The sequence below is a fragment of the Hemitrygon akajei genome, chromosome 11 (genome assembly GCF_048418815.1).
Source record: "Hemitrygon akajei chromosome 11, sHemAka1.3, whole genome shotgun sequence".
NCBI lineage: Eukaryota > Metazoa > Chordata > Chondrichthyes > Myliobatiformes > Dasyatidae > Hemitrygon > Hemitrygon akajei.
In genome coordinates this window covers 59,476,316-59,503,698 of record NC_133134.1, presented here as the reverse complement: position 1 = coordinate 59,503,698, position 27,383 = coordinate 59,476,316, and the positions used below count along the sequence as shown (strand labels likewise).

The following is a 27,383-nucleotide window of genomic DNA, read 5'->3' as shown; positions in this document are numbered from 1 at the left end:
GTATGGCATACTTATGTAGTCAATTACCTTGTGTTTTATATCTGTAATTGATTTAGATCACTTTGTAGAAATCTGTTTTCATTTTGACATGAAAGAGACTTTTTCTGTTTATCAGCGTTAAAAAAGCCAAATTAAATATTAAATCCACTGTGATTCAATGTTGCAAAACAGTAAAACAATAAAACATGAAAACCTGGGGTGGGGGGGGGGGGGCTGTTGGAATACTTTTTATAGGCATTGTGAATACAATGGATTGGCCTATTGGGTAATTGGAACAACTGCTTATTTTGGACAACTCTTGACAAAAACTAATTGAAAAAATAAGCAGGATTCTTGTTTATTTAGGGCACTATGCTGCTTTATGGAGACAGGAGGCAGTTAGTAACCAGTGTGGTGTGGCCATTAGACACTACAGCATGCTTAGAGGCAACATTCTTAGATGGCATCAGTTGTGTGTGCTTTTATTCAAAAAGCAAAGATTTTTTTTGTCACTGATAGCAAGAAATAGTCAGCAAGACAATTCAGAACTGTTTTGCTCACTGCGGTTTCAGGCATTGAAGCCTGGAGATGCTAGAAATGTCTGGGAGTGAAAATGAAACAACTTCACTTCTTCAGAAGTTAGTAACAACGAAGAACTGGATGTATTGACAGTCATCTTGGATGTTACAGTATAACTGAAGATTTGATGGATGTCGTTATCAAAAGCATTGTATGAAGGCAGTTCCATTATTCGTATTGCATGCGCTGGTTTTGTTCATTTACAGTTAATCAGTGTGCACTGGAGAGACTGAGGTCATTATCTGGGATACCAGAGTATTGGACACGTAGGCTACATTCACACTAGACCGGATAATTTTGAAAACGCCGGTTTCGCATAAAAACAATAGGCGTCCACACTATGCATTTTTGAAAATATCTCTATCCACACTGAAACGGAGATTTCGGTGAATCTCCTCCTACTGGGCATGCGCAGGACACATCTACCGAAAACAAGCGCCATGTTTGGTGCACTGAAACGGAGATTTTGGCGAATCTCCTCCTACTGGGCATGCGCAGGACACATCTACCGAAAACAAGCACCATGTTTGGTGTGGAATCTTGCCGTAAAAGTGTGCGTTTGTGTAGTTGCAGAATAGAAAACTTAAACGACAGACAGCTGTTGGCTCTCACGCAGGAGAACTTAAAAGTAAAAATAAAACAAATACTGGAGCGTACGGAGGCAACCAACAGGGAGTTCACGGACAGTATGACCCAGCTGACGACGGACATTGAAAAACTGACTAACTCTGTTGCATTAATAAAGCACCTTGTTAAATGTATGAATGTTTTAATGTCTGCATCAGTGTTATCTTGTATTTCCATACAATGTTACATATCTATTGTTAGAGAAGTACTTGCATAAATAGGTAAACCACCTTCATAGAAGCAAGGACAGAAAACAGGGCAAAGTGAGTATACTTATTTATTCAGTAAGTTATGGGTCAAAGTATTTGCTGAGTACATTTCTAACTCTTCTGGCTTCAGTCTCGTTCTTGTCTGTTCTGAAATTGTTGATTGCGTTCAAGAAAACAATGAAATAGCGCACTGCCGTCTGACAGCGTTTTCAGATTTCTCCGGTTACCCCGTCCACACTGATCTGCCCAAGCAGAGTTTTCAAAAATACTCACCCTGGAAAACATTTCTGAAAAGCTCTGGTTTCGGGGGACGAAAATGCCGTTTTTAGTGTGGACGGAGGGTTAAAACGAGAAAAAGCTTCGGTTATGGATTTATCCGGTGTAGTGTGGACGTAGCTGTAGTGTACCACACATGTCAGTGCTTGTACACTGGTGCTAGAAAGGGCAGACATTCAGACCACTCTTGCAGTATTATGCGTGGTCACGGTCACTCCATCTTAGGAAGGATGTGGAAACTGGAGAGGGTGCAGAGGAGGTTTACCAGGAAGCTGCTTGGATTAGAAGGTATGAACTATAAGGACAGGTTGGACAAACTTGGTTGCCCTCCCTACATTGTCAGAGGCTGAGGGGAGATCTGATAGAGGTTTTTAAAATTTTGATAAGCATAGGTAGAGTAAACAGTCATACAGTAATCTTTTCCCCATGATGAAATGCTTTAAGGTTAGGGGGAGGGGAGTTTTTTTAGTGTAGAAAGTGGCAGGTGCTTGGAATGAGTTACCAAGGGTAGTGATGGGGCAGGCAGTTTGAGGCTTTTAGTTAGACACATGAATATGAAGGAAATGGATGAATATGATACATAGGAAGAGGACATTTAGTATAAATTGGCATCAAGATCGACACATCATCTTGGGCTGAAGGGCCTGTTCAGTGCTGTTCTACTCTGTTCACAGCAAAATATCTGGGCATCCATGTTGCTGACCTGCCTCAATTTGTGTTCTTCTTTACCATTGTGATTATAAGACAGGAGAGGAAATACTTTCTGCATTTTGGATCATTCAGTTAGATCCTGGTCAAACCATTGCTGTGCCCTGGAACCCAAGTCCCACATCCATTGATCCTCATACCCAGAACAATCTTACAGTTGAGAGATCGATAGATCACCACTCGATAGATACCCTGAAGAATGTTCCAGATTTCATCTAACCGTTGTGTGGAAGAAGATGAGGGAATTGAGTTGCTTACATAACTTGGTGCTCCTTCAGAGGTTCAAAGAGAAGTTATTTCTCCTTGAGGATAACTTTTATTAGTTGTAGCTCTTTTTACTGAAACCCGCCTTGCTCCTCCAGATATTATGGTGGCACCGAGTTTGTGGATGAAATGGAGCGACTGTGCCAGAAACGAGCATTGGATCTATATTCCCTCGATCCAGAGAAATGGGGCGTCAATGTCCAGCCGTATTCAGGTAACCGCTCTACCGATCACCCAACAGCTGTCTAACCCCTCCCATTCAATCCTGTGTACCAGCTATATTCCCTCTACACCCTTGGTCCTGAGGCAAGATCTCCACTCAAAATGTTGACTGCCTCTTTGCCTCCACAGACGCTGCTTAACCCACGGAGTTCTTCCAGGAGTTTACTATTTTGCTTCTCGTGCAAGTAACCTTTTGGTTGTCCTTGATTTCTGTTCCACCTTTTCATCCTTCAGCAGATCGGAGGCTTTGTGTCCTCCGGCTTGTCCCCTTTGCTAATTTGCTTAGGTGTTGAGTGTTGGCAAGCTTTCTAACGTAGATGGAGATGGGACTTAGCTGTCTGCAGCTTAGGGCAATAACAGCATCCCTGTGTGTGTAGTGGGCTTTGTGTGGCTCAGGCTGCATTTTTGGAAGAGCTGGCCAGATGAAAGAGCAATCTCCTGGCTATTTTGTATTGTGATTGGAGATTTTTAGCAACGTTATTGATCAATGCCTTTCTCTGCTGCCACTTGTGTTCGCCAGGCTCGCCAGCAAACTTTGCCGTGTACACGGCTCTGGTAGAGCCACACGGGAGGATCATGGGATTGGATCTACCTGACGGTGGGCATCTGACACACGGCTTCATGACGGAGAAAAAGAAAATCTCCGCCACGTCCATCTTTTTTGAGTCCTTGCCGTACAAGGTAAGAACCAATGGAAGCATCCCTCATCACTGTCGATCCTCTGAAGCCATTTTTGTAAACTTGCAGTGAGGAACCTGAATCAACTAGAGATGAGGCTAAATTTCTTTGAGCATGTAACAGTTAGGGTAGTAAATGAAAACCAGTAGTTATAGTGCCTTCCAGTTGCTGGAAGATGATCGAATAGGTGTTACATAAACCGCAAAGAGCACACAGGGTTGGAGGTAGTGTTGAGGCATGGATGGGGGAGTGGCAACAGAAACCAGAGTCTGAATTAAATGGATCATTTTCAGTTGGTAACTGGCTGTTTGTTTCGTCTAGGTTCACCCAGAGACAGGCTACATTGATTATGACAGACTTGCAGAAAATGCTCGTCTCTTCCACCCGAAACTCATCATTGCAGGTAACCGCCCTCCTTCCCGTGAAAATTAGTGATAGAATTTGGCTGATTAAAGCAATGAGGGGATTGAAACACTGAAGCGAATGTGGAGTGTGAACGCCAGTTGCCTACCACTGTGCCTGGAGAATGTTACCCAGGTTTTCAGCATTTTGGATATGGACTCGGAGGATAGACTTTTCTTTTCAGTCTTGTAGTTTCTTAAACTCAGTGTTTTTCATCCCAATCTTTTCTGTTTTTTGTTTGGTGGAGGAGGGGTTTTGGGGTCATTGTGCCTGTTCTGATTTTGTGGGGGCGGGGGCAGAATTTGATCGTGCTGGATGTCCGAGCCTGCTTTTGTACATGGGTCCTGTTGCATGGTCATCATTAGCTGAGCCGCTACCTGACAGCGTCGGAGATCCAGCTTCAATCCTGACCCAGGGTGCTGTTTGTATGTTCTCTTGGGTTTTCTCCATGACCTCCAATTTCCTCCAACTTTCTCAACATATGCAGGTCGGTAGATTAATCGGCAACTATAAATTGCCCTTAGTGTGTGGGCAAGTGCTAGAATCTTGGGGTGAATTTAAAAAAACTGGGTCTTGTTATAAATGGACGGTTGATAGTCAGTGTTGACTTATTGGGCTAAAATGTCTGTGCTACATCTCTCTCTAGTTCAACCATTTGTGAATCCAATCTCATATAAAGTGGATATGGACTTTGAGGTGAAGAGATTGAGGGAGGTAGAAAACTTCCCAGGGGGATCTCAGAAGCTGGCTTGTGGTATCTTGGTAGGGAAAGTTTCTATCTGACAGTCTAGGGCCTGGAATATAAACTTGGTTCTCTCTCCGCAGATGCTGCCTGACCTGCTGAGTGTTCTGTCCTTTGTTTCAGAAGATCAGCTTCTGCAGTTTTTGTTTTGATTTCTGAGCAATGTTCTCTCAGTGGACTGACCTGCACTGTTGGTGTTCCTAGGTGTTAGTTGCTATTCCCGGAACCTGGATTACGCCAGGATGCGGCAGATTGCGGACGAGAATGGTGCCTACCTGTTGGCAGACATGGCACACATCAGTGGCCTGGTGGCAGCTGGTGAAGTACCCTCCCCTTTCGAGTACTGTGACGTAGTCTCCACCACAACGCACAAGACTCTCCGTGGCTGCAGATCTGGTATGATCTTCTATAGGAAAGGTGAGGATAAATTGAAGACTATCCCAGACCCACCTCTTGAGTCACGTGCTAGTACCGAGGTATTTATGTTGATCGAAGAGGGATGCAGTCTTGATTATGTGTCAGGATCGGGTTAAGCTGTCCAATCCCAAATATTTCTTCATTCATGGAAAGTGGATAGAACTGACAAGGCTAGCAGTCATTACTCATTCTTAAATCTCCCATTTGAAGGTGGTGCTGAGAAGCTGCAGTCCTGCTGAAGGTGCTTCCCCACCGTTGATTGGCAGCAATTCCAGGGTTTAAACCCAATGCCATTGAAGGAATTACAATATACTACCAAATTATGATGTCAGCAGTTTAGGAGGGTGTTTGCATACACCGGATGCTCTTGACCTTGGTGCTCGAGGTTGCAGGTTAGTGAGGTGCTGTGGTGAAGCCTGGATGAGTATTTGCAGTGCACACAGCAGTCAGTGAGTAAGTGGTATGGCTGAGATATTTAGTCTGGTGGTGAGGGCTGGTTAATACAACTGCTTTGTATCTAATGGGTAATGTGTCTTGAATTGGCTTGGAGGCTAGACATCTTTGGAGAAATATTGGAGAAGGGTCAGCACCTGAGAAATTACTTTGTATGAGAGCCATAACCCAAGGAGGCAGACGTTCCAAACATACACTTTGGAATGATGCAGTATCTGACAGTGGGAAGCTCATGACTCACTTTTCCCTTGGTTTTTGTGTGATTATTTCAAACGTTGGGAATCTTCATTGCCTCAAGTGAAATACTTTTTGGGAATGTGAGGAACCTCTTCACTCAGAGGGTGGTATGACTGGGACGAGTGCCAGCGGAAATGGAAAATGCAAATTCAATTGCAACAGTTAGACGTTTAGATAGGTACGTGGAAAGGAGGGCTGTGGAGGGTTTTGGTCCAGATACAGGTGGATGGCACCAGGTAGAAGACCAGACTGCCATGAACTTCCCTTTGCTGTAGTGATGACTCGGACTCGGGCTTATCAGTCTGTTGGGGATGGGCAGTAAATGTAATGTTGGCAGTGACACCCTGTAAGAAAAACTTTTCACCTTAAGTATTTCCTTTGAAAGTGGATCATTAAACACCGCTGTTTGCATCTGCTTTGTTCTCTCTTCAGGAATCCGCAGTGTCGACCCAAAGACAGGCAAGGAGATGATGTACAACCTGGAAGGTCCCCTGAACCAGGCAGTCTTCCCAGGACTGCAAGGTGGGCCCCACAACCATGCCATCGCAGGTAAAGCATGATGCTGGTTTAGTTCTCAATAAATTCACTGCCGATCCTCTGCATCTGTTCCATATCCCTACTCTCTTTTCATGCTCTTTGATCTAGATGCCTTTTGCAAGCAAAAATCTATTTCCTCCTTTGTCTTCTGTAGTAGAAAATCCTATAGGTTCACCGCTCTTGGATGAAAATATTATGTCAGACCTAAATGTTTCAGCTGGTATCCTGAAACTAATCCCTGTTCTGGACTATTTAGTCAATGGAAACTATTGTCCCTGCATTCAGTCTCTTGTATGTTATAACCCCTTTCATTCTTCTAAATTCTGGTAAATACATGCCTATTCAATTCAATCTCTGCGCAAAACTGCTCCAGCATCCCAGAAATCAGAATGATGAACATTTATGGCTAGCATATCCTTGGGTAAGGTGACAAAAACGAATACTGTTCCCCAGATGTGGTTTCACCAGGGTCCAGTGTGACTATGGTATTCTGTGCTTGTCTGCTTGATTCCATTAAAGCTGAGCTGTTCAGAAGTAAACAAGAGCTCAGCAGGTGGTAAACTGGGTTAGAGTCGTGCCGTATGCAGGTAGTGCAGGAGCCCCCCATGGTCAGCCCCCTTCAACCAGATACACCATATTGGATGATGTTAAAGGATCATATGAATAGCATAGGTCCAGAAGATGTAGAATCCAGGTGAGTAGAGTTAAGGAAATACAAGAGTGAAATTGCCTTGATGGGAGTTGTGTCCAGGCCTCCAAACAGCAGCCATGATGTGGGCTACAAATTACAACGGGAGATAGAAAAGACTTGTTAAAAGGGCAATGATGTGATAATCATGGGGGATTTCAATATGCAGGTAGATTGAGAAAATCCATTAGTGCTGGATCCCAGGAGAGAAAATGCCTACAAGATGGCTTTTTAAAGTAGTTTGTGGTGAGTCCAGTAAGGGAAAGGCTATTCTGGATTGGGTGTTGTGTAATGAACCAGATTTGAGGCATTGATCGTAGTATGATAGAATTCACCCTGCAGTTTGAAAGGGGGAGACTGAAGTCACATGTATCAGTAAAGGGAATTGGAGAGGTATGAGAGATGACCTGGTCAAAGTTGGTTGGAAGGGTCACTGACAGATGACAACAGAGCAGCAATGGCTGGAATTTCTGAAGCAATTTGGAAGGCGCGGGATAGATACGTCCCAACAAAGTATGCTAAACAACAACACACACAAAATGCTGGTAGAACACAGCAGGCCAGGCAGCATCTGTAGGGAGAAGCGCTGTCGACGTTCCGGGCCGAGACCCTTCATCAGGACTAACCGAAAGGAACGATAGTAAGAGATTTGAAAGTAGTGGGGGGAGGGGAAAATGTGAAATGATAGGAGAAGACCGGAGGGGGTGGGATGAAGCTAAGAGCTGGAAAGGTGATTGGCGAAAGTGATACAGAGCTGGAGAAGGGAAAGGATCATGGGACGGGAGGCCTCAGGAGAAAGAAAGGTGGGGTAGCACCAGAGGGAGATGGGGAACAGGCAAACAACTAAATATGTCAGGGATGGGGTAAGAAGGGGAGGAGGGGCATTAACGGAAGTTAGAGAAGTGAATGTTCATGCCATCAGGTTGGAGGCTACCCAGCCGGTATATAAGGTGTTGTTCCTCCAACCTGAGTTTGGATTCATTTTGACAATAGAGGAGGCCATGGATAGACATAACTGAATGGGAATGGGACGTGGAATTAAAATGTGTGGCCACTGGGAGATCCTGCTTTTTCTTGCGGACCGAGCGTAGGTGTTCAGCAAAATGGTCTCCCAGTCTGCGTCGGGTCTCACCAATATATAAAAGACCACACCGGGAGCACCGGACGCAGTATACCACACCAGCCGACTCACAGGTGAAGTGTCGCCTCACCTGGAAGGACTGTCTGGGGCCCTGAATGGTGGTGAGGGAGGAAGTGTAAGGGCAGGTGTAGCACTTGTTCCGTTTACAAGGATAAGTGCCAGGAGGGAGATCGGTGGGAAGGGATGGGGGGGACGAGTGGACAAGGAAGTCGCGTAGGGAGCGATCTCTGCGAAAAGCAGAAAGGGGGGGGAGGGAAAAATGTGTTTGGTAGTGGGATCCCGTTGGAGGTAGCGGAAGTTACAGAGAATTATACATTGGACCCGGAGGCTGGTGGGGTGGTAGGTGAAGACAAGGGGAACCCTATCCCGAGTGGGGTGGCGGGCGGATGGGGTGATGGCAGATGTGCGGGAAATGGGAGAGATGCGTTTGAGAGCAGAGTTGATGGTGGACGAAGGGAAGCCCCTTTGTTTAAAAAAGGAAGACATCTCCTTCGTCCTGGAATGAAAAGCCTCATCCTGAGAGCAGATGCGGCGGAGACGGAGGAATTGTGAGAAGGGGACAGCATTTTTGCAAGAGACAGGGTGGGAAGAGGAATAGTCCAGGTAGCTGTGAGAGTCTGTAGGCTTATAGTAGATATCAGTAGATGGGCCGTCTCCAGAGGTGGAGACAGAAAGATCAAGAAAGGGGAGGGAGGTGTCGGAAATGGCAGGATGAAAGTTGGAGGCAAAGTTAATGAAGTCGACGAGCTCAGCATGCATGCAAGAGGCAGTGCCAATGCAGTCGTCGATGTAGCGAAGAAAAAGAGGGGGATGGATACCCGTATAGACTTGGAACATGGACTGTTCCACAAAGCCAACAAAAAGGCAGGCATAACTGGGACCCATACGAGTGCCCATGGCTACACCCTTGGTTTGGAGGAAGTGGGAGGAGCCAAAGGAGAAATTATTGAGAGTAAGAACTAATTTCGCTAGACGGAGGAGAGTGGTGGTAGAGGGGAATTGGTTAGTTCTGGAATCCAAAAAAACCCGAAGAGCTTCGAGACCATCTCGGTGGGGGATGGAGGTATATAGGGACTGGACATCCATGGTGAAAATAAGACGGTGGGGGCCAGGGAACGTAAAATCATTGAAAAAATTCAAAGCATGAGAAGTGTCACGAACATAGGTGGGAAAAGACTGAACAAGGGGGGATAAGACAGTGTCAAGGTATGCAGAAATGAGTTCAGTGGGGCAGGAGCAAGCTGAGACAATAGGTCTACCTGGACAGGCAGGTTTGTGGATCTAAAGTATGCTAAAGGTGGGATGACACTCTTGTGGCTGACAAGGGAAGTCAAAGACAGCAAAAGAGAGGGCGTGTAACAGCAAAAATTTGTGGACAGTTAGAAGATTGGGAAGCTTTTAAAAAGCAACAGAAGGCAACTGGAAAAGGTCAAGGAGGGAAAAGATGAAATATGAAGGTAAACTAGCCAATAATATCAAAGAGGATACCAAAAGCTTTTCTGAAGTATATAAAGAGTAAAAAAGAGGCGAGTATAGATATTGGACTGCTGGAAAATGGCACTGGAGAGGTAGTAATAGAGGACAAGGAAATGGCAGATTAACTGAATCAGTATTATGTCAAAGACAGTAGCAATATGCTGGAAGTTCAGGAGTGTCAAGGGACAGAAGTGAGTGCAGTTGCTATTACTAAGGAAAAGGATGCTTGGGAAGCTGAAAGGTCTGAAGATAGATAAGTCACCTGGACCAGATAGTTTACACCCCAAGGTTCTGAAAGATGTGGCTGAAGAGATTCTGGAGGCATTAGTAATGATCTTCCAAGAATCACTAGATTCTGACATGGTTCTGGAAGATTGGAAAGTTGCAATTATTACTCTTTTTGAGATGGGGGAGACGCAGAAGAAAGGAAATTATAGGCCAGTTAGTCTGGCCTCGGTGGTTGGGAAGTCATTGGAATCGAGTGTTAAGGATGAGTAGTCTGGGTAGCTGGAGGCACATGATAAAATAGGCTGTAGTCAGCATGGTTTCCTTGAGGGAAAATATTGGCTGATTAGGCAGTTGGAATTGTATGAAGAAATAACACACAGGATAGAAAAAGGAGAATCAGTGGAGGTTGTGTACTTGGATGTTCAGAATGTTTTTGACAAGGTGCTGCACATGAGGCTGCTAGACATGACGAGAGCCCATATTATTACAGGAAAGATACTAGCATGGATAGAGCAACGGCTGATTGGCACACGGCAAAGAGCGGGAATGAAGAGAACATTTTCTGGTTGGCTGCTGGTGACTAGTGGTCTTCCACTGGGGACGCTGTTGGGACTGCTGCTTTTTGCATTATACAGCAACGATTTGGATGGTGGAATTGATGACTTTGTGGCCAAGTTTACGGATGATACGGAGGGGCAGATACTGTTGAAGAAGCAGGAAAACTGTAGGAGGGCTCAGACAGATTAGGAAAGTGAGTAAAAAAGTGGCAGATGGAATTCAATGTCAGGAAGTGTATGCTCATGCACTTTTGTAGAAGGAATAAAAGCAGAGACGATTTTCTAAATATGCAGAAAATTCAAAAATCCAAGGTGCAAAGAGACTTGGGAGTCATCGTGCAGGATTCCTCAAAGGTTAACTTGCAGTTTAAGTCTGGTGAGGAAGGGAAATGCAATAGAACCATAGAACATTACAGCACAGAAACAGGCCTTTTGGCCCTTCTTGGATGCGCCAAACCATTTTTCTGCCTAGTCCCACTGACCTGCACCTGGACCATATCCCTCCAAACCCCTCTCATCCATATACCTGTCCAAGTTTTTCTTAAATGTTAAAAGTGAGCCCATATTAACCACTTCATCTGGCAGCTCATTCCACACTCCCACCACTCTCTGCGTGAAGAAGCCCCCCCCACCCAATGTTCCCTTTAAACTTTTCCCTCTTCACCCTTAACACATGACCTCTGGTAACCTCAATGTTAGCATTCATTTCAAGAAGACTGGAACATAAAAGCAAGGACATAATGCTGAGGCTTTATAAAATGCTGGTGAGGCCTCATTTGGAGTACAGGTTTCCCCCGCTATCCGAAAGTAGAGTGTTCCTATGAAACCTTTCGTAAGCCGAAATGGTGTAAAGTGAAGAAGCAATTACCATTAATTTATATGTGATTTTTTGAGCGCTCCCAGACCCAAAAAATAACCTACCAAATCATACCAAATAGCATATTCCTCCTCACCATACCTTGCCTCTCCAATCCAAACCAAAGAGTCTCCTGTGTGGCACATTGACAGGATGACAAATTGTAACAGGTTAGGCAGTCGTAGAGCTGGTGGCCACGGCTGATTTTTACACTGATAGAATTTTGAGATTTTGTATTTATTTATTTTATTTCTTGCATCCAAGGGAGTGAAACTCTTTGTTACATTTCCATTGCAATGCACAAGCAATAAAGAGGGGAATGTGGGAGGATATTGCACAAACATAACTGGTTTGTACACGTATGTACAGTCAGATCAGCGTGTATTGATAAAGGAAGGAGCTGTCCTGGAGCCTGTTGGTCCTGGCCTTAATGCAGCGGTGCCTTTTTGCCAGACAGCAGCAGCTGAAGCAGTGTGTGGTTAGGGTGGCTGGAGTCTCTGATGATCCTCCGGGCCCTTTTTATGCACCTGTTGCTGTAAATATCCTGAACAGAGGGAAGTTCACATCCACCGATGTGCTGAAGTGCCCTGCAACTGAGGGTAGTACAGGTGGTGACACAGCCTCAAGATGCTCTCGATGGTATCTACCTGAAGCTGTCAGCTGTCTAATGGGAACCTTTGACCTCACAGAGGTAGCACGCACAACAGAGGAGATCCCCTTTCTGCCTGGGGTTTCAATTATCCTCAACTGGCACCAAACCACTGTAAAACTGCCCTTGGTGTCTTGGGTGTCACACACGGCACAAATAGTAACTAGGATTAGCAAGTACTCACAACTTTAAAGTGTTTCTGGACACTGAGATGGTGAAAATTACATAAACAGAAAATACAGGGAGCACTCAGGTTGGGTAGCATCTGTGGGGAGGGGAAACAGGTCTGAGAAAGGGTCTTTGAACGGGAATATTAACTATTGTTTCTCTTTCCATAGATGCTGCCCAACTGGCTGAGTGTTTCCAGCATTTTCTATTTTTATTTCAGATTAAAGCGAGCTCGTTTCACACATTCCTCTCACTTTGTTCTCCTTTCACTCTTCCCCCTTTTTTCTCTCAGCATATTTCTCCCCTTCTGCTGATATAAGCTGTGTCTTGAGCTGAGCAGATCTGCAGTAATCACTCATCACTGGGTCTTGTCTTGCAACTGAAATATTCCATGTGTCTGTCTGGCCAGGGGTTGCAGTGGCACTCAAGCAGGCAATGTCTCCAGAGTTCAAGGTCTACCAGAAGCAAGTTCTGTCTAACTGCAAGGCTCTTTCGACTGCATTGGTGGATCTAGGATACAAGATTGTTACCGGTGAGAGCACTGGGGGGACAAGGATCTGAGGACGTTTGGGTTTGTGTTATCAACTAGACTCTAAGTGAGAAAGTGAAAATGCAGCAACTGTGGTGAGAGAAACAGTTAAAGTTTTAGGTTGAAGTTTCTCTCTTCATGGAAGCTGCCTGACCTGCTGAGTGCTTCCAACATTTTCTATTTTTAATTCAGGTTTCCAATATCTGTGGCTTGTTTTTGATTTTCATCTGATTTGGTAATTGCATTTTAAATACATGTGATAATAACAAACCAATGAAAAGCTTTTGTTTTGCATGCCATCGGGACAGACCATGCTATACAGAATTACATGGAGATAGTAAAATCACGCTAAGTATAGTGTTCCAATTACAGGGAGCGTGCCATTCCTGTAGATAAATAAAGAGCACGGGCCACAATGAGGTAGATTGGGAGGGTAAGAGCTCTTCTTTAACACATGGAAAGTCTGTTAGCAGCAGGGTGGAAGCTGTCTCTGGCCTAGGTGGTACATGCTATTAAGTTTTATATCTTCTGTCTGATGGTGGGGGGTGGGGGGCAGGGAGTAAAGAGAGAATGATCAGGGTGGGAGGGTGCTCAATTGTGTCAGTTGTTTTCCGGAAGTAGCAGAAGTGGAGGCAAGAGTCAGTGGAAGGGAGGGGCTGAGAGGCTGTGTTGTGTTGATAACTCTTTTTTAATAACTCTTTTTGTTGATAACACTTATTTAAACTTGCCTGAAATTTCAATAAGTATTTAAAGGATTTGTGTTAATCTGCATGCTAAACGTGGGGCTATAGTTACAGTTGCCATTGAGGGGGTGGGTTGGGTAAAGATAGAGGGAGAGGGGCATTGCTACATTCAGGTGTGTGACTGTTGAGGAGAGGAGCTGTGATTAATCCATGATACCTCCCTCTGGGTAATATTTCCACCAAAATAAATATAGCTTCAACAGTTACTGTTGGCATTTACGTTGTGCCTTCCATGCAGGAGAATGTCCCCAGAGGCAGCAATGAGTCCATTCGAATCAAAATTGATGCTAACTCATTAAGAAGTGTCGGGGTAGTTGTCCAAGAGCTTGATCGCAGGGAAAGTAAGGAAGCATTTAGAGGAAATGAGGTGGGTAAACATGGGCAGGATTTCAGAGGGAGTTCTGGAGTTTAGGACTTTGGCAGCCAGAAGCACAACTGCTTTTGAAGGAGTGGGGATTGGAGATCCAGATTGGTTGCAGGGCTGGAGGAGATCGTGGGGTAGGGGCTATTAGAGGAACTTAAGCTCCCATAGCCTTTAGTGTTCCCACCAACAGCTCAAATGTCTTGATGCTGTCTCCACTTCAAACACTCCCATGACCTGTGAAACTGGTGGTGTCAATAATGGTAGTTTAGCAGTTAGCAAGACCCTATTACAGCTCAAAGTTCAATCCTGGCGACCGCTGTAAGGAATCCCAGGGTGTGATGGAATGTGTGGGCATTCTCTTGATGCTCCCTTTTCCTCCCACAGTCCAAAGATGTACTGGTTCGTAGGTTAATTGGTCATTGTGTGAATTGTCTTGTGATTAGGCTAATTGGGTGTTGCTGTGCGGTGCGACTTGAAGGTCTGGAAGGGCCTATTCCGTGCTATATCTCTAAAATAAATAAAATGATGCTCAGGGAGGGGTCTATAGGCCATTTGAAGAAAGTGGCCAATGAGTTGTTTGCCTCAGCAACTCTGATCCCTAGGTGTGTTCTGGGAGGGAGGAGGTAATAAACCTGGGCACAGTAGGTATTCCACCACAACTTATAAAAAGTGCATAGGCAGTGAAAGTCACCACCCACTGGTGGGTTGAGGTAGGCCCCTGCTACTCTGCTCCAATACTTCCAGTTTAGCAGGAGAGTTCCCACGGTTTCCTGTGCACAAAGTTCACTTTTTGCTTCAGTGAGTCATTATTGGAGACTTGTTTGCTGGTTAACCTTCCCTTTAAATTCTGCTTCAATTTATAGTCTTTAAAATGGCCAATGAAAGCTGAACCTTCATATTTATCTAAGTATATGGTGCCGTGATCACAAAGAGTCTTTCCAGTTACTCCCCTTGTGCCCATCAGCCCTTCTACCGTGTAGTGATGTGCACCACACTGTATGTATCAGAATACTTAAAGCTGTTGTGTGAAATCACTGCTTTCAGCTTTGTCCTCCTCATGCAGGCGGTTCAGACAATCACCTAATCCTGCTCGATCTGCGTAACCAGGGAACTGACGGGGGCAGAGCTGAGAAGGTTCTGGAACAGTGTGCCATTGCTTGCAATAAGAACACGTGTCCAGGTAGGCTGTTGCTTGTGTTACCACAGTAGAGCATGATAAAGCACGTACAGGAGAGGAATCTGATCTGATCAGGAACCGGTCCACAGAGTCTGGTCAAGGCAGCAGTCTATGCTCAGGGCTTCATTGAGAGTCTTAATGGGAAGTGTAGAGATGATTCTTTCCAGGAGGGATGGCCTAGAGAGCTCTAAGATCAGAATTGAGGGAGTGTGAAGTTGGACAGTTTGGGATGGATAAACCGAGATTGTTTTGAACACGAGCTTAGTAAACTATGAATGTGGTTGTAAAATTAAAGGGAGACACCACAAAGATTGAATAGCTGTTCCCTGATCCGGTATTGTGGATCCTCAATTGAATGCTGGCCTGGGAACATCTGTGTTTCTCTCCTTTTTATCGGAACTGGAAGAAACTTGAGAGATTCCAAGACCATGGAGAAGTGAAATGAGGGAGGGATTGTGATCACACTGAAGGCAGATTACTTTAACAGCAGCGAAGGCAAAAGTTGGGGTGGGGGCAACAAGGAAGGGTGAGCAACCAAAGGTAGGCACCAGGTGCATCTGGGAACAGTGGAATTGTTAGTAATTATGGTTTTAAAAGGGTAAGAGGATAAAAGGAATTGATGGGTTGGTGGGGGGGGGGGGGGGGTTATTTCCTTTAGCCAGAATAAAGAGAGTGATATTTAAGATTAGGTGCCAGCTGCTGAGGTATCAGAGAGTTACCACCAGGTATGCACACAGGCTCGGTTGTCAAAAACCAAAAGGGTAGTTGTCAGATGTGATACAGCAGAGGGATGGAAGGTTGTGCAGTGAAAAGGAATTGAGGGGGTGAGACGCAGAACCTTTGATGAAGAAACTCAGCAGATTATCCAGATTGAATTAAAAGATGCGTAAGAGGTATTTGACACTATGTGCGAACTAGATGAAGGGCTGCGGAGAAAAAGTCTGTCGGCTTTAACCTGTTGTTGACTGACAGGTGACAAGAGTGCCTTACGGCCCAGTGGTCTGAGACTGGGGACGCCAGCCCTCACTTCCCGTGGGCTGCTAGAGGAGGACTTCAGGATGGTGGCAGATTTCATTCACAGAGGTAACGTACCTTTGCTTGGCGTTGGTCTGTTCTGAAATATTGCAGGGTTCTCTGCGGCATGTCTGGATTCTCCAGAGGATGACTGTATTTGTTTGGGACTAGAGGGTTGTGCGATTCTTGGGAACGTATCTGGATTTTCTGGGATTCTTCACACAGTGACGGGCTCAGCTTATGATGGACGGGAGCCAGCAGACCTGCGCTCATCGTCTGATTCATTGGCCAATCCCAGGAGGCAGGGTCTGTAGGATGGGTTGGGGTGTATCCAAGCGAAAACTGCAATGAAGGGTTGAACATCCCTAGAAATTGGAATGACCTAGAGGAGCAGGAGTCAGATTGCCAGCCAGTTAAGTTGGAATAGGTGCAGTGAGGTGTCAATCCCAGCAAAATTGGACATCATGTCTCCCTTGGGCTGTATTACTGGGAATATGAGGAATTAAAATGGGTGATTATAGTCAGTGTAGACATGTAGCATGATCAATGTCTGTCCATCTGAGGATGTGATTCTGTACAATCCGGTGATGAGGAATCAGAGCCAGTTCTGAACTCTGACATCCGGCGCACTCTCTGTCTCTGCAGGGATTGAAATAACACTGGAGATCCAGAGGGACATTGGAGCAAAGGCGCCCCTCAAGGAATTCAAGGAGAAAATGCTGACTGACAAGAACTATCAGAACAAGATCGTTCAGCTGAGGGATGCTGTGGAGACATTTGCATCCAAGTTCCCAATTCCTGGATTGCCTGATATTTAAGTGTGTTGGCCATCAAGGAAACAAATTACCTGTCAGAAAGAGTTTAAAGAAAAATTCCAACAGGGCCACTGATTTTGGCATTTCCGATAGGAAATGCTGTTCTGTCCTTTAATTCTCCACTAATTACAGAGTTCTACGGCGTGGAATCTGCTCACTTGACCAATGGCGTCTTTGCTGACCAATGGCCATCCATCATTGTTAACGCCATTTTCTAGCACTTAACCTCATAACCTATTGTGCCTCAGTGATTCAGGTGCTTGTCCAAAGACTTTTTACATACTATATTGACTCTGCTTCTACCATTCTCTCAGGCAGGACATTTCAGTCTCCTGCCGCCTTCTCCTGGGGCCAGCTCCTTGGGCCATCTCTTCAAGTCAACTTCTGTCTTGTAGAAGCAATAACTTTGATCACTGCCCCTCCCCGGTGTCCTTCGCTCAACTATTAGCAATAATGTCTTTATCTGCCATGGACCTGGCCTCCTGTACGTGGAACTCCAAAGACTGCAGTTGCAGGAAACACTCAGCAGGTCAGGCAGTGTAGATGGAAACAGACCCAGAGTTAATCTTTCAGGTCAAGGACCCTTTGTCAGAAGAGTTAACACCATTTATCGTACTACAGGTGCTGCCTAACCTGCTGAGCATTTCTAGCTATCTTTCTTCTTAGTAGCTGATCTATAAAATCCTTTCTGTAACCTATTTACCTCTTAACATGCTCTCTTCATTTTAGACATCCCTTTCTCTCCAACCAAGTATGCAACTAACCACCTTTGGGCTGAAAACTGCAGTGAAATCATGTGTATCATCAGAGGATAAGGGCTTTGGATGGGTTTTGAGTGGTTGGAAGGAAGGGAGGATCATGGGAAGACCCTACCAATTCTGAGGAGGCTGTATCCCGATGCGGATACAGCAGGTGACCCCAACAGGTTTGCAGGTGAAGTGTTGCCTCGCCTGGAAAGACTGTTTGGGGAAGGGATTTTACTGCACTTTTAAAGGTGGTTGAAGAATAGGTACGAGGGTCTCAACAGATACCAAAGTCTAGTTTTCCTGCAGATCCCAACAGTTGGAGCTTCCAGGACAATGTCCCCTGTAGGTGCTTCGAAAGGAATGTTGGACATTGTTCCTATATTTTGATGACTTGCATCGTGGAGTGCCTGGAATTTCCCGAGTGATGCAAAGTGTCTGGAAATGCTGTAACCACGTTCCCCTCAGGAAGGATTACATGAATGAAAACTTACTTTTCTTCAGGGTGAACAGTGCAGACCAGGGTGGTCATTGAATCTGATCTTAATAGATTTACTAGATTTAAAGATCTGTTTTGTTTTCTCAATATTCAATCATCATCCTTGTTTAACCATATAACAATTACAGCACGGAAACAGGCCATCTCGGCCCTTCTAGTCCGTGCCGACGCTTACACTCACCTAGTCCCACTTGCCCACACTCATCCCATAACCCTCCATTCCCTTCCTGTCCATATAGCTATCCAATTTTACTTTAAATGACAATACTGAACCTGCCTCTACCACTTCTACTTGAAGCTCGTTCCACACAGCTACCACTCTCTGAGTAAAGAAGTTCCCTCTCGTGTTACCCTTAAACTTTTGCCCCCTAACTCAAATCATGTCCTCTTGTTTGAATCTCCCCTACTCTCAATGGAAAAAGCCTATCCACGTCAACTCGATCTATCCCCCTCATTATTTTAAATACCTCTATCAAGTCCCCCCTCAACCTTTTTTTAAATGTGAGAACACATTTTGATTATTATCACAGTCAGTTAGGAGTTTAAAATGCTAAAGATTAGAGAATCTGGTCTTTCCTGATTCTTTCACCTCCTGCACTTTCCTTTTCCTACTTGATCAGCAACCTTTTCACCGCCTTGCACATCCAGACTGTCCAACATGAACACTGTCACCTCCCCATCGCAAGCACATGGTAAGATCACTTGTACATATATTACCGTCTTTCCTTGTTGCTCAGTTTAAATCCCTCCCATCACAGTGGGACTACCTTCTCGAAGGATGGCAGTCATTCATCCTTGAAGGTGTCCTGAAGAAGGGTCTCGGCCCGAAACGTTGACTGTATTCATTTCCGTAGATGCTGCCTGACCTGCTGAGTTCCTCCAGCATTTTATTTGTGTTGCTTTGGATTTCCGGCATCTGCAGACTTTCTCGTGTTGAAGTCATTCAAAAAGGTAGTTCACCACCATGTTTGAGGTCAATTTGGGGATGGTCTTGTCAATGCCACCCACCTTTTCTGCACCAATAATGCGTTTTCCTCCTGCAAATGAGAAATCAGTTATGTGTCCTGAGCTGGACGTTGTTAGTCCTACAGTGGATGGCTCCTTGCTAAAGTTACAAAGGAACTGAGTGCACCTGACTTACACTGGAGATCGGCAGCTCCTCTTTCCCCTGCCCGTAAGGTCAATAATGTCTTTCAAAGGGTCATTGATGGAACTTTACAGAATACGCTGTTACACTTGTTCATCACAATTAAAGCAATAGATGAAAATGTAAGATTTGTCGTGTTATTTTTAAACAACACACCTTGTCTCTCTAGTAACTTTACAAGAACATGTTGCTGGGACTTGAGGGTCTGAGGGAGATGTTGGACAGGCTAAGAATTCATTTGTAGGAGATAAAACTGATGAATAAAATCATGAGGGGGCATAAATAGGCTGAATTCACCCAGTCTTTATTCCAAGGAAAGGGAATCAAAAACCAGCGAGCATAGGTTTAATTCAAGTGAGAAGGAAAACATTTAAGTAGGTCTGAGGGACAATTCTTCATACAGAAGACGTGTATATGAAACAAACTGCCAGAGGAATTGGTTAATCAGGTACAAAATAACATTTAAAGGGCATTTAGACAAGTACACATGCTAGGAAGTGTTTAAAGGGAGGTGGGTCAAAAGTGACTGGCTTGGGTGGACATCTTGATTACCATGGACAATTGGGGGCTTATTTTCATGCTGTATTACTGACTAACTTCAGTCTTGTTTGAGAGCATGAAGCATCTTGATTTTGGATAGTAAGGTCATGTTTCTGGTTAACTATTGACATTTGTTGGGGGAAAGGTACAAAAGCACTGTTTGGAAAAGACAAGGCATTGGTATTGGGGTGTGTGTGTGTATATATGTATATATATATATATATGTGTGTGTGTGTGTGTATGTATGTATATATATATAAATAAAAAGTATTCACCTACCTTCAAAGTTTTAATGTTTTATTCTTTTACAACATTGAATTGCAGTGGATTTAATTAGGCTTTTTTGACACTGAAAAAGACTGTTTACAATATAATCCAAATTAATTACAAATATAAAACAAAATAATTGATTGCATTAATATTCGCCCCCTTTAATGTGACACAAAAATCATCACTGGTGTAGCTAATTTGTTTTAGAAGTCATATAATTAGTTAAATGGAGATCACCATGTGTAGTCAAGGTGTTTCAATTGATTGTAGTAAAAAATATACCTGTATCTGGAAGCTCCAACTGCTGGTGGGTCAGTATCCTGGCAAAAGCTATGCTATGAAGACAAAAGAACACTCCAGGAAGCTCCCTAATAAGGTTATTGAAACACACGTCAGGAAATTGATACAAGAATAGTTCTGTCACTGAAAATCCCTTGGAGTACAGTTATGTCAATCATAAATAAATGGAATTAATATGGAACAGCTGTAAATCTGCCTAGAGCAGGCTGTCCTCTAAAACTGAGTGACTGTGCAGGAAGAGAGCCAGTGAGGGAGGCCACCAAGAGGCCTATGACAACTCTGAGGAGTTACAAGCTTCAGTGGCTGAGATGGGAGAGACTGTGCATACAACAACTGTTGCCCGGGTGCTTCACCAGTTGCAGCTTTGTGGGAGAGTGGCAAAGAGAAAGCCATAGTTGCGGGAAAAAACAGTAAATGAAATCTTGGCTGGAGTTTAGCAGGAGGCATGTGGGAGACTCTGAAGTCAGCTGGAAGAAAGTTTTATGGCCTGATGAAACCAAAATTGACCATCAGATGTCAGCCAAACATCGCACAGCATCAAAAACCTGTGAAGCCTGGTGGTGGCTGCATCATGCTGTGGGGATGCTTCACTGCAGCAGGTCCTGGAAGGCTTGTGAAGGCAGAGGGGAAAATGAATGCAGCAAAATACAGGGAAACCCTGGAAGAAAACCTGATGCAGTCTGCAAGAGAACTGCGACTTGGGAGAAGATTTATTTTCCAGCAAGACAATGACCCCAAACGCAAAGCTAAAGCTACATGGGAATGACTTAAAGATAACAAAGTTATCATCCTGGAGTGGACAAAGAAGAGTCCAGACCTCAATTCAATTGAGAATTTGTGGCTGGACTTGAAAAGTGCTGTTCACTCACAATCCCTGCTTGAGCAGTTTTGTAAAGAATGGGGGGGAAATTGTAGTGTCCAGATGTGCAAAGCTGATTGAGACCTATCCACACACTCAGGCCTGTAATTGCTGCTAAAGGGGCATCTACTAAATACTGACTTGTAGAGGGTGAATACTTATGCAATCAGTTATTTTGTTTTTTTTATATTTATAAATGATTTGAATCACTTTGTAGAAATCTTCTCACTTTGCCACAAAAGAGCCTTTTTCTGTTGATCAGTTTCAAAAAAAGCCAAATTAAATCCATTGTGATTCAATGTTGTAAAACACCTAAAATATTAAAACTTCGAAAGGTGAATACCTTTTTATAGGCATTGTAGATCCGTCCTGAAACAAGTTACTGCAGATGGTCACCGTGTGCAAACAGAAGAAGAAAAAGTTTAAGAGAAATTACGAATGCAATGGAATGGAAATCATCTGATAATTCTATGTGGAAATGTTTAGGAGGAACGATTGTGCCAACAAGCAGATCTGTGGTCTTACAACATCAGAGGCCTGGGTTCAACCCTGACCCTAGTGCTGTCTCTCTAAGCACATTCTCCCTGTGATGGCATGGGGTTCCTCTCACATCCCAAGGATGAGTGGTTGGTGTTAAACTGACCACTGTAAATTACCCTGAATATGTAGGGCTTGCTGGATGTAGTGTAAATTGGTAGTTGATGGTCAGCACAACTTGATGGGCCAAAGGGCCTGATTCTGTGTTGCATCTGTATGCCTCTGATTTATGCAGAGTAAACAAAATGCCGGCAGGATGCAGTCCATGGTGTCGGTAATTGTAGAGCAGAGCGGCAGGATAACAGTCTTCTCTGATCCCCAATCCACAATACTGCTGTCACCTTACTGCTTGATCCTTGGGCTGAAAGTCAAGCCATCTCCTACTCAAATATACTGAGTGTCATGGTCTTCACCATCTTCTGTGGCAGAGCATCCCAAGCTAAATCCCTCAGTGAGCCCTAGTTTCAAAACACCACAGCCAGGGGAACGTACTCCCTGCACTCAGCCTCCTAAGCCCAGTCAGATATTTGTACAGGAGAGAAATAGAGAAATGAATTAAAGTCCAACACGGCCAACATGATGCAGTTTGCTAGAAATTTATTGCTTTCTTTGTAAAACTAAAGACTAAATAATTGGATTCTCTGCATAAAAGATACATAAAAGGTATGAAATAACACTCAGAAAAAGTTTATATTGGAAAGGTCATCTCCCCATGGAGAATGTTATTTAATATCAACACAGTGTGCAAGATGTAAGTGGAAAGCTGGGATAGGGAATTTTTGGACATTTCTGAAGAGTGGGCTGCAGCACTCCATCTCTTGAGCTGTTCCTTAACCTCAAGTATCCATTCTGTTTTCAAATCTTTGATACTTGTAACTAGCTCTGTTTTTTAATTCTGTCTCCATTGCCCCTTGAGATGAGAGGCTTCCCAATTTCCAATTCCAGCTTTTAACACATACTTCTGTTCTATCTTGGCAAAGCTGAAAAACCTGTCAGAAATCTGAAAGAAAAGCAAAAAAAGCTGAAAACACCCAGCAGGCCAGATAGTATCTGGAGTAAGAGAGAGAGAGAGTCAACTCTTCATCAAATGGCAGTCAGCTTTGTTGGTTCAAATGCTGTGAACAAACGTTTCCTACTTTGGCCGCAAATTTCTGAGGTTCAGGAAGCTTGAATACAAAGGGGGAAATCATTCCTGCAACCAGCTGGTCTGCTGGCAAGCTGAAGCCTATACGTTTGTCCCCCAGCTTGTTTCTAGTGACACTAAATGAAGAATTTAGCAAGGGAAGCACTGCATATTTCAGAATGAGTTGACTATCATTCAGTGAAGCTCTCTCTAATGCGAGATGTTTTGTTAATCAGATCATGTGGATGAGCCTCAGATAAACTCTGCTATCTATGCAATTTTTATCCTTATCCTTTGATGGCTTCAACTGAGTAAAATACTGCTTCTGTTCCTTCCCTGTCAGTGTTTGAGAGCCTGTAAGATTAACATTTCCTTCCTAGACTGATTCCTGCATAAAAGGACTAAAGGGAACTTTATCAAACTCCTTAAGATAATTCATCTGTCTCCCCATGGTCATCAGCCCACATTCTTACCATCAAGCAGTTCAGTGTTAAAAGCTTGAAGAGCTGGAATGAATTGGTGGTTAACTTTTCTTTGCCTGGGTACTGTTAGGATGCGAGGGGAAGGAGGAATTAGACCACAGTGCAATTAACATCAACAGCCTGTAGTAATGTGCAATCCACTCTTTTAATCACCAAGCTTTAATGTGTTTACTTGGGGTGAGGGAACATTGTTTGCCTTCAAGCTGAAGGCAATGACATGTCATACATGAGCACACATATACATGGGGCGTGCTCTTGTTCCACTGGCAGGTTGAGCCCTATATATTTGTTACTGATCAATTCCCCAGAGTTGCTAAGAGGGTAAAAATTTACATACATGGCAAATCCCAGAAATGAGATGGCCATCATTAATTGAAGTTTTGCTTTAGTGAGAGGTATTTCAGTTGCCAAGTAATTTAGTTAACTATCTGGGTTAACAGGGCTTACCTAACTAAAGCAGCTGTGTCAGTTAATTCACGGCATCCATGTTCCTTTTAATAATTAGTTGCACAGCAGCTGGAGACTAAAAAGTCACCGGCTCCTCAGCACAATGTACATTAAACATGCAAACGCCAGATGGGTGGGTCCTCCGTGCCTGGAATTGTTCAATAAATTTAATTTCTAAGGTTAAAGTTTCAATAAAGTTAATGCTTAACTGAAGCTACTTTCACAATCTGATTGGAAATACTTTTGCAAACAAGAGTTACTCTGGTAATGTAGGAACTGTGGCAGCCAGTGTGCACCGCAAGATCCCATTAGCTGGAGTATGATAATGTCTTAATCATTTGCTTTAGCAAAGTCAGATAGAAGGATAAATATTGGCCAGAAATCTAGAGGGAACTCCCTGTTGTTCCTGAATGAACCCAAGAGAGCAGAGGGACTTCTTAAAGAGCATGCTTCCATATAGTAAGATCTGGTCCCCTACCTTGAAGGTGCTCATGAGAGCTTGCCATGTGGAAATTGGCTGTTTCAGCTATCCATTTCACAACAGTGACTGAACAACAAAAAGGTAATTGATTGGTCAAGAATATTCTGCAGGTTCCCGAGGTCATGAAAATAAGATTTAAAATCTAGTTCTCCCTTTAAATGGCCCGTTTTAATCAGCTTGTCTCAGAGAAAACATACAGTAAAATGGTCAGCCAAGGGCAACTGGACATCTGATATCCTGCTTCTGAAAAGCAACTTATGAGGTGTTCCTGCACGGCACAAACACAAGAGTTAATATTCCTGGTCTTCTCAAACCCTACCTGCTGCCTCCATGGGGTCTGGATCAAAGCATTTTATCTTGTGGTTGAGAGAGAGCTTGGGGTTTAAGAAAGAAGTTGTTCCTCCAGTTCTACAGTCAAGTACTCCCTCTTTGCCACAAGATTGTTTTCCCCTCCATTCTGGGGCTTCAGCCCACATTGGGCAGGATTGTCCTCACAGCTCTAACACTGAACCAAGCACCCTCCTCCACAGCCAAAGGGCCTTCTACTCCCTTCCCTTCACTCATGATTCCATTCAGTACTCCTTGCTGTAGACTCTGCTATGTTTTTCTGTTAATTACTTTTGTGTATATGGTATTATTTGATATATCTGTCCAGTTGCTTCCACTCACTCAGACCCATCGTATGGCCTCTCGGGCACTTCAAGACCCTTTTTTGCACAGTGATCAAAAGTCCCCACAGCCCACCTCCTCATTCTCACTCAGTTCCCTCAATCCTCCCTCCCACCATCTGCCTACATTTACTCCCTCAGCTCAGCCTCTCTGCATGTCATCTCTCTCCACAATTTCATCAGGTAAGGTATGGAAGATAATAATTCCTCATTAGTAATGACATTGGAACCTACAATTGAGTAAAATCCTTGCCAATGAAAGATCTCACTATGGAAGGAACTCTAATCCATCTGAGGTTAAGGGTTCACCAGAGCCTGAGCATAACACATCCCACACAATGAAAATTAGGGCTCAAACATGTTACCTGCAGTCCCCCACTCACAGATATTTTTGCATTTTTAATTGCACAGCCAATAGTAATACAACACCCACATCTCCCCACCCACCAAAAGAAAGGAAAGGTCAAGTACGTAACAGTTCTCCCTGTGGACAGGACCCCGGATCCTAGCGGAGGTGAAAATCCAAGGGTGCCCGCTGTTGTATCCGTTCCATGTAGTGAGGCAGTGGGTTTTCTTTTATGTACTTCTGGAGGTACCAGCAGGTCAGATGAGCACGCAGATCTTCCTCAACCACGAAGTCCAGGGCAGCCTAGGTACAGAGGAGCACAGCTAAAATGAGCTGGAGAAAGTGCACAAGACCAAGGTGGGCAGTGGTGGTGCGGGGGGGGGGGGGGGGGGGTTGGTGGTTATGAGAGGGATAGTAAGCCAAGAGGAAGAAATTAAGTAAGCCAGTAAAGAGAAATAATTAAAAATTCGGTTCTAACACCCTTCATCAGAACTGGGAAAGAGGAAGATGTTACGTAGTTTTCAGTGAGAGGGGATTTTGGGGAAGAAATGTACAGAACAAAGGGAATGTTTGCAATAGGATGCATCAAAATGGCTTAATATTGGTCAGATGTCCAAGAAGAGTTCCCCTGCTCTTCTTTGGAGAGTGTTACAGGGTTTTTATGTTCATCTGAGAAAGCAGAGAAACCTCGTTCCATCATCTCAAAGTTCAAAGTAAATTTATTGTCAAAATACACACGTGTCACCACATACAATCCTGAGATTTGTTGTCTTGCGGGCATACTCAGTAAATCCAAGAACCATAGTGGGATCACAGGGTGGCCAAACAACCGGTGTGAAAAGACAACAAATGGTGCAAATACAAAATAAAATAATAATAAATAAATATTGAGAGCATGAGATGAAGAGTCCCTGAAAGTGAGTCCATAGGTTGATGGGACAAGAGAATTTGAATGAAATTATCTGCACTGGTTCAAGAGCCTGATGGTTGAGGGGTAATAACTATTCCTGATCCTGGTGCAGTGAGCCCTGAGGCTCCTGTACATCTTCCTGACGGCAGCAGCGAGAAGACAGCACGTCCTGGATGGTGGGGGTCCCGATGATGGATGCTGATTTCCTGCGACAATGCTCTGTGTAGATTGATCGGTGGTGGGGAGGGCATTACCCATGATGGACTGAGCTGTATCCATACTTCTTGTAGGATTTTCCATTAAAGAGCATTGGTGTTTCCATACCAGGCTGTGTTGCAGCCAGTCTATATACTCATCACACATCGACAGAAGTTTGTCAAAGTTTTAGACCTCATGGTGAATCTACGCAAACTCCTTAAGGAAATAAGAGGCACTGTGTGCTTTCTTCATAACTGCACCTGCGTGCTGGGCCCAGGGGCAGGTCCTCTGAAATAATAACACTGAGGAATGTAAAGTAGCTGACCTTTCTCCACCTCTGATCCTCCGATGAGGACTGGCTCATGGACCTCTGGTTTCCTCCTCCTGAAATCAATAATCATTTCCTTGGTCTTGCTGACATTGAGTGAGAGGTTGTTGTTGTGCCACCACTCAGCCAGGTTTTCAATCTCCCTCCTATATGCTGATTCATCACCACCTTTGATTCAGCCAACAACAGTGGTGTCATCAGCAAACTTAAACACGGCATTAGGCACACAGTGTAAAGCAAGTGGAGCGGGGGGGGGGGGGGGGGCTAAGCACACGGCCATGTGGTACTCCTGTGCTGTTGGAGATTGTGATCAGTGCAGACTGTGGTCTCACCTGTAGATCAGCAAATTAACAATGTATTAAACAGACAAGCATCTTTTATGGTGAAGTTGTGGTACATATCTAACAGGCTAGTCAAGCAAAGAGGAAAGAAATTGAAGAATCTATGGATACCCAAGCCTATCACGGGAAATGAAGTATTCTGAAGCAGAGCTCCTGTTGTGATGCAGAAAGCACAACAGTGAGGTACACAGGAAACTCCACAGACAGCAGGATAACAACAGCTATTTTTGCTTTAGTGAGATTATTGATGGGTCAACATGACCCAGAAAGGCCTCTGACAGTGCAGTGGGTTAACTTTTTGCAAGACAGCTATCAACATCAGCAGAGGGAGGACACAATCAGTGAAGGATGGAGATATTTTGTGACTGGATGCATATAGTTTGGCGTTACAAGACGTGCCATGATATGAGGGAGGGAGGAAGTAGACTC

At 44.2% G+C, this 27,383-nt stretch overlaps 2 protein-coding genes across 4 annotated transcripts in view; one reads left to right on the top strand and one right to left on the bottom strand.

Moving 5' to 3' along the window:
• shmt1 (serine hydroxymethyltransferase 1 (soluble)) overlaps nt 1-19,250 on the top strand; it is a 55,099-nt gene extending 35,849 nt beyond the window's left edge. For all 3 annotated transcript variants that reach the window (XM_073060955.1, XM_073060956.1, XM_073060957.1), the window contains exons 4-12: nt 2,741-2,856; nt 3,385-3,545; nt 3,864-3,945; nt 4,891-5,103; nt 6,226-6,342; nt 12,503-12,625; nt 14,793-14,909; nt 15,879-15,989; nt 16,566-19,250. In XM_073060955.1, the coding sequence (XP_072917056.1) occupies nt 2,741-2,856; nt 3,385-3,545; nt 3,864-3,945; nt 4,891-5,103; nt 6,226-6,342; nt 12,503-12,625; nt 14,793-14,909; nt 15,879-15,989; nt 16,566-16,738 (1,213 nt within the window). In that variant the 3' untranslated portion in view covers nt 16,739-19,250. The remainder of the gene's footprint in view (nt 1-2,740; nt 2,857-3,384; nt 3,546-3,863; nt 3,946-4,890; nt 5,104-6,225; nt 6,343-12,502; nt 12,626-14,792; nt 14,910-15,878; nt 15,990-16,565) is intronic.
• Nucleotides 19,251-22,210: 2,960 nt separating this feature from the next.
• natd1 (protein NATD1) overlaps nt 22,211-27,383 on the bottom strand; it is a 45,456-nt gene continuing 40,283 nt past the window's right edge. Inside the window, exon 3 of the mRNA XM_073060954.1 lies at nt 22,211-25,480. Within this exon, the coding sequence (XP_072917055.1) occupies nt 25,337-25,480 (144 nt within the window). The 3' untranslated portion in view covers nt 22,211-25,336. The remainder of the gene's footprint in view (nt 25,481-27,383) is intronic.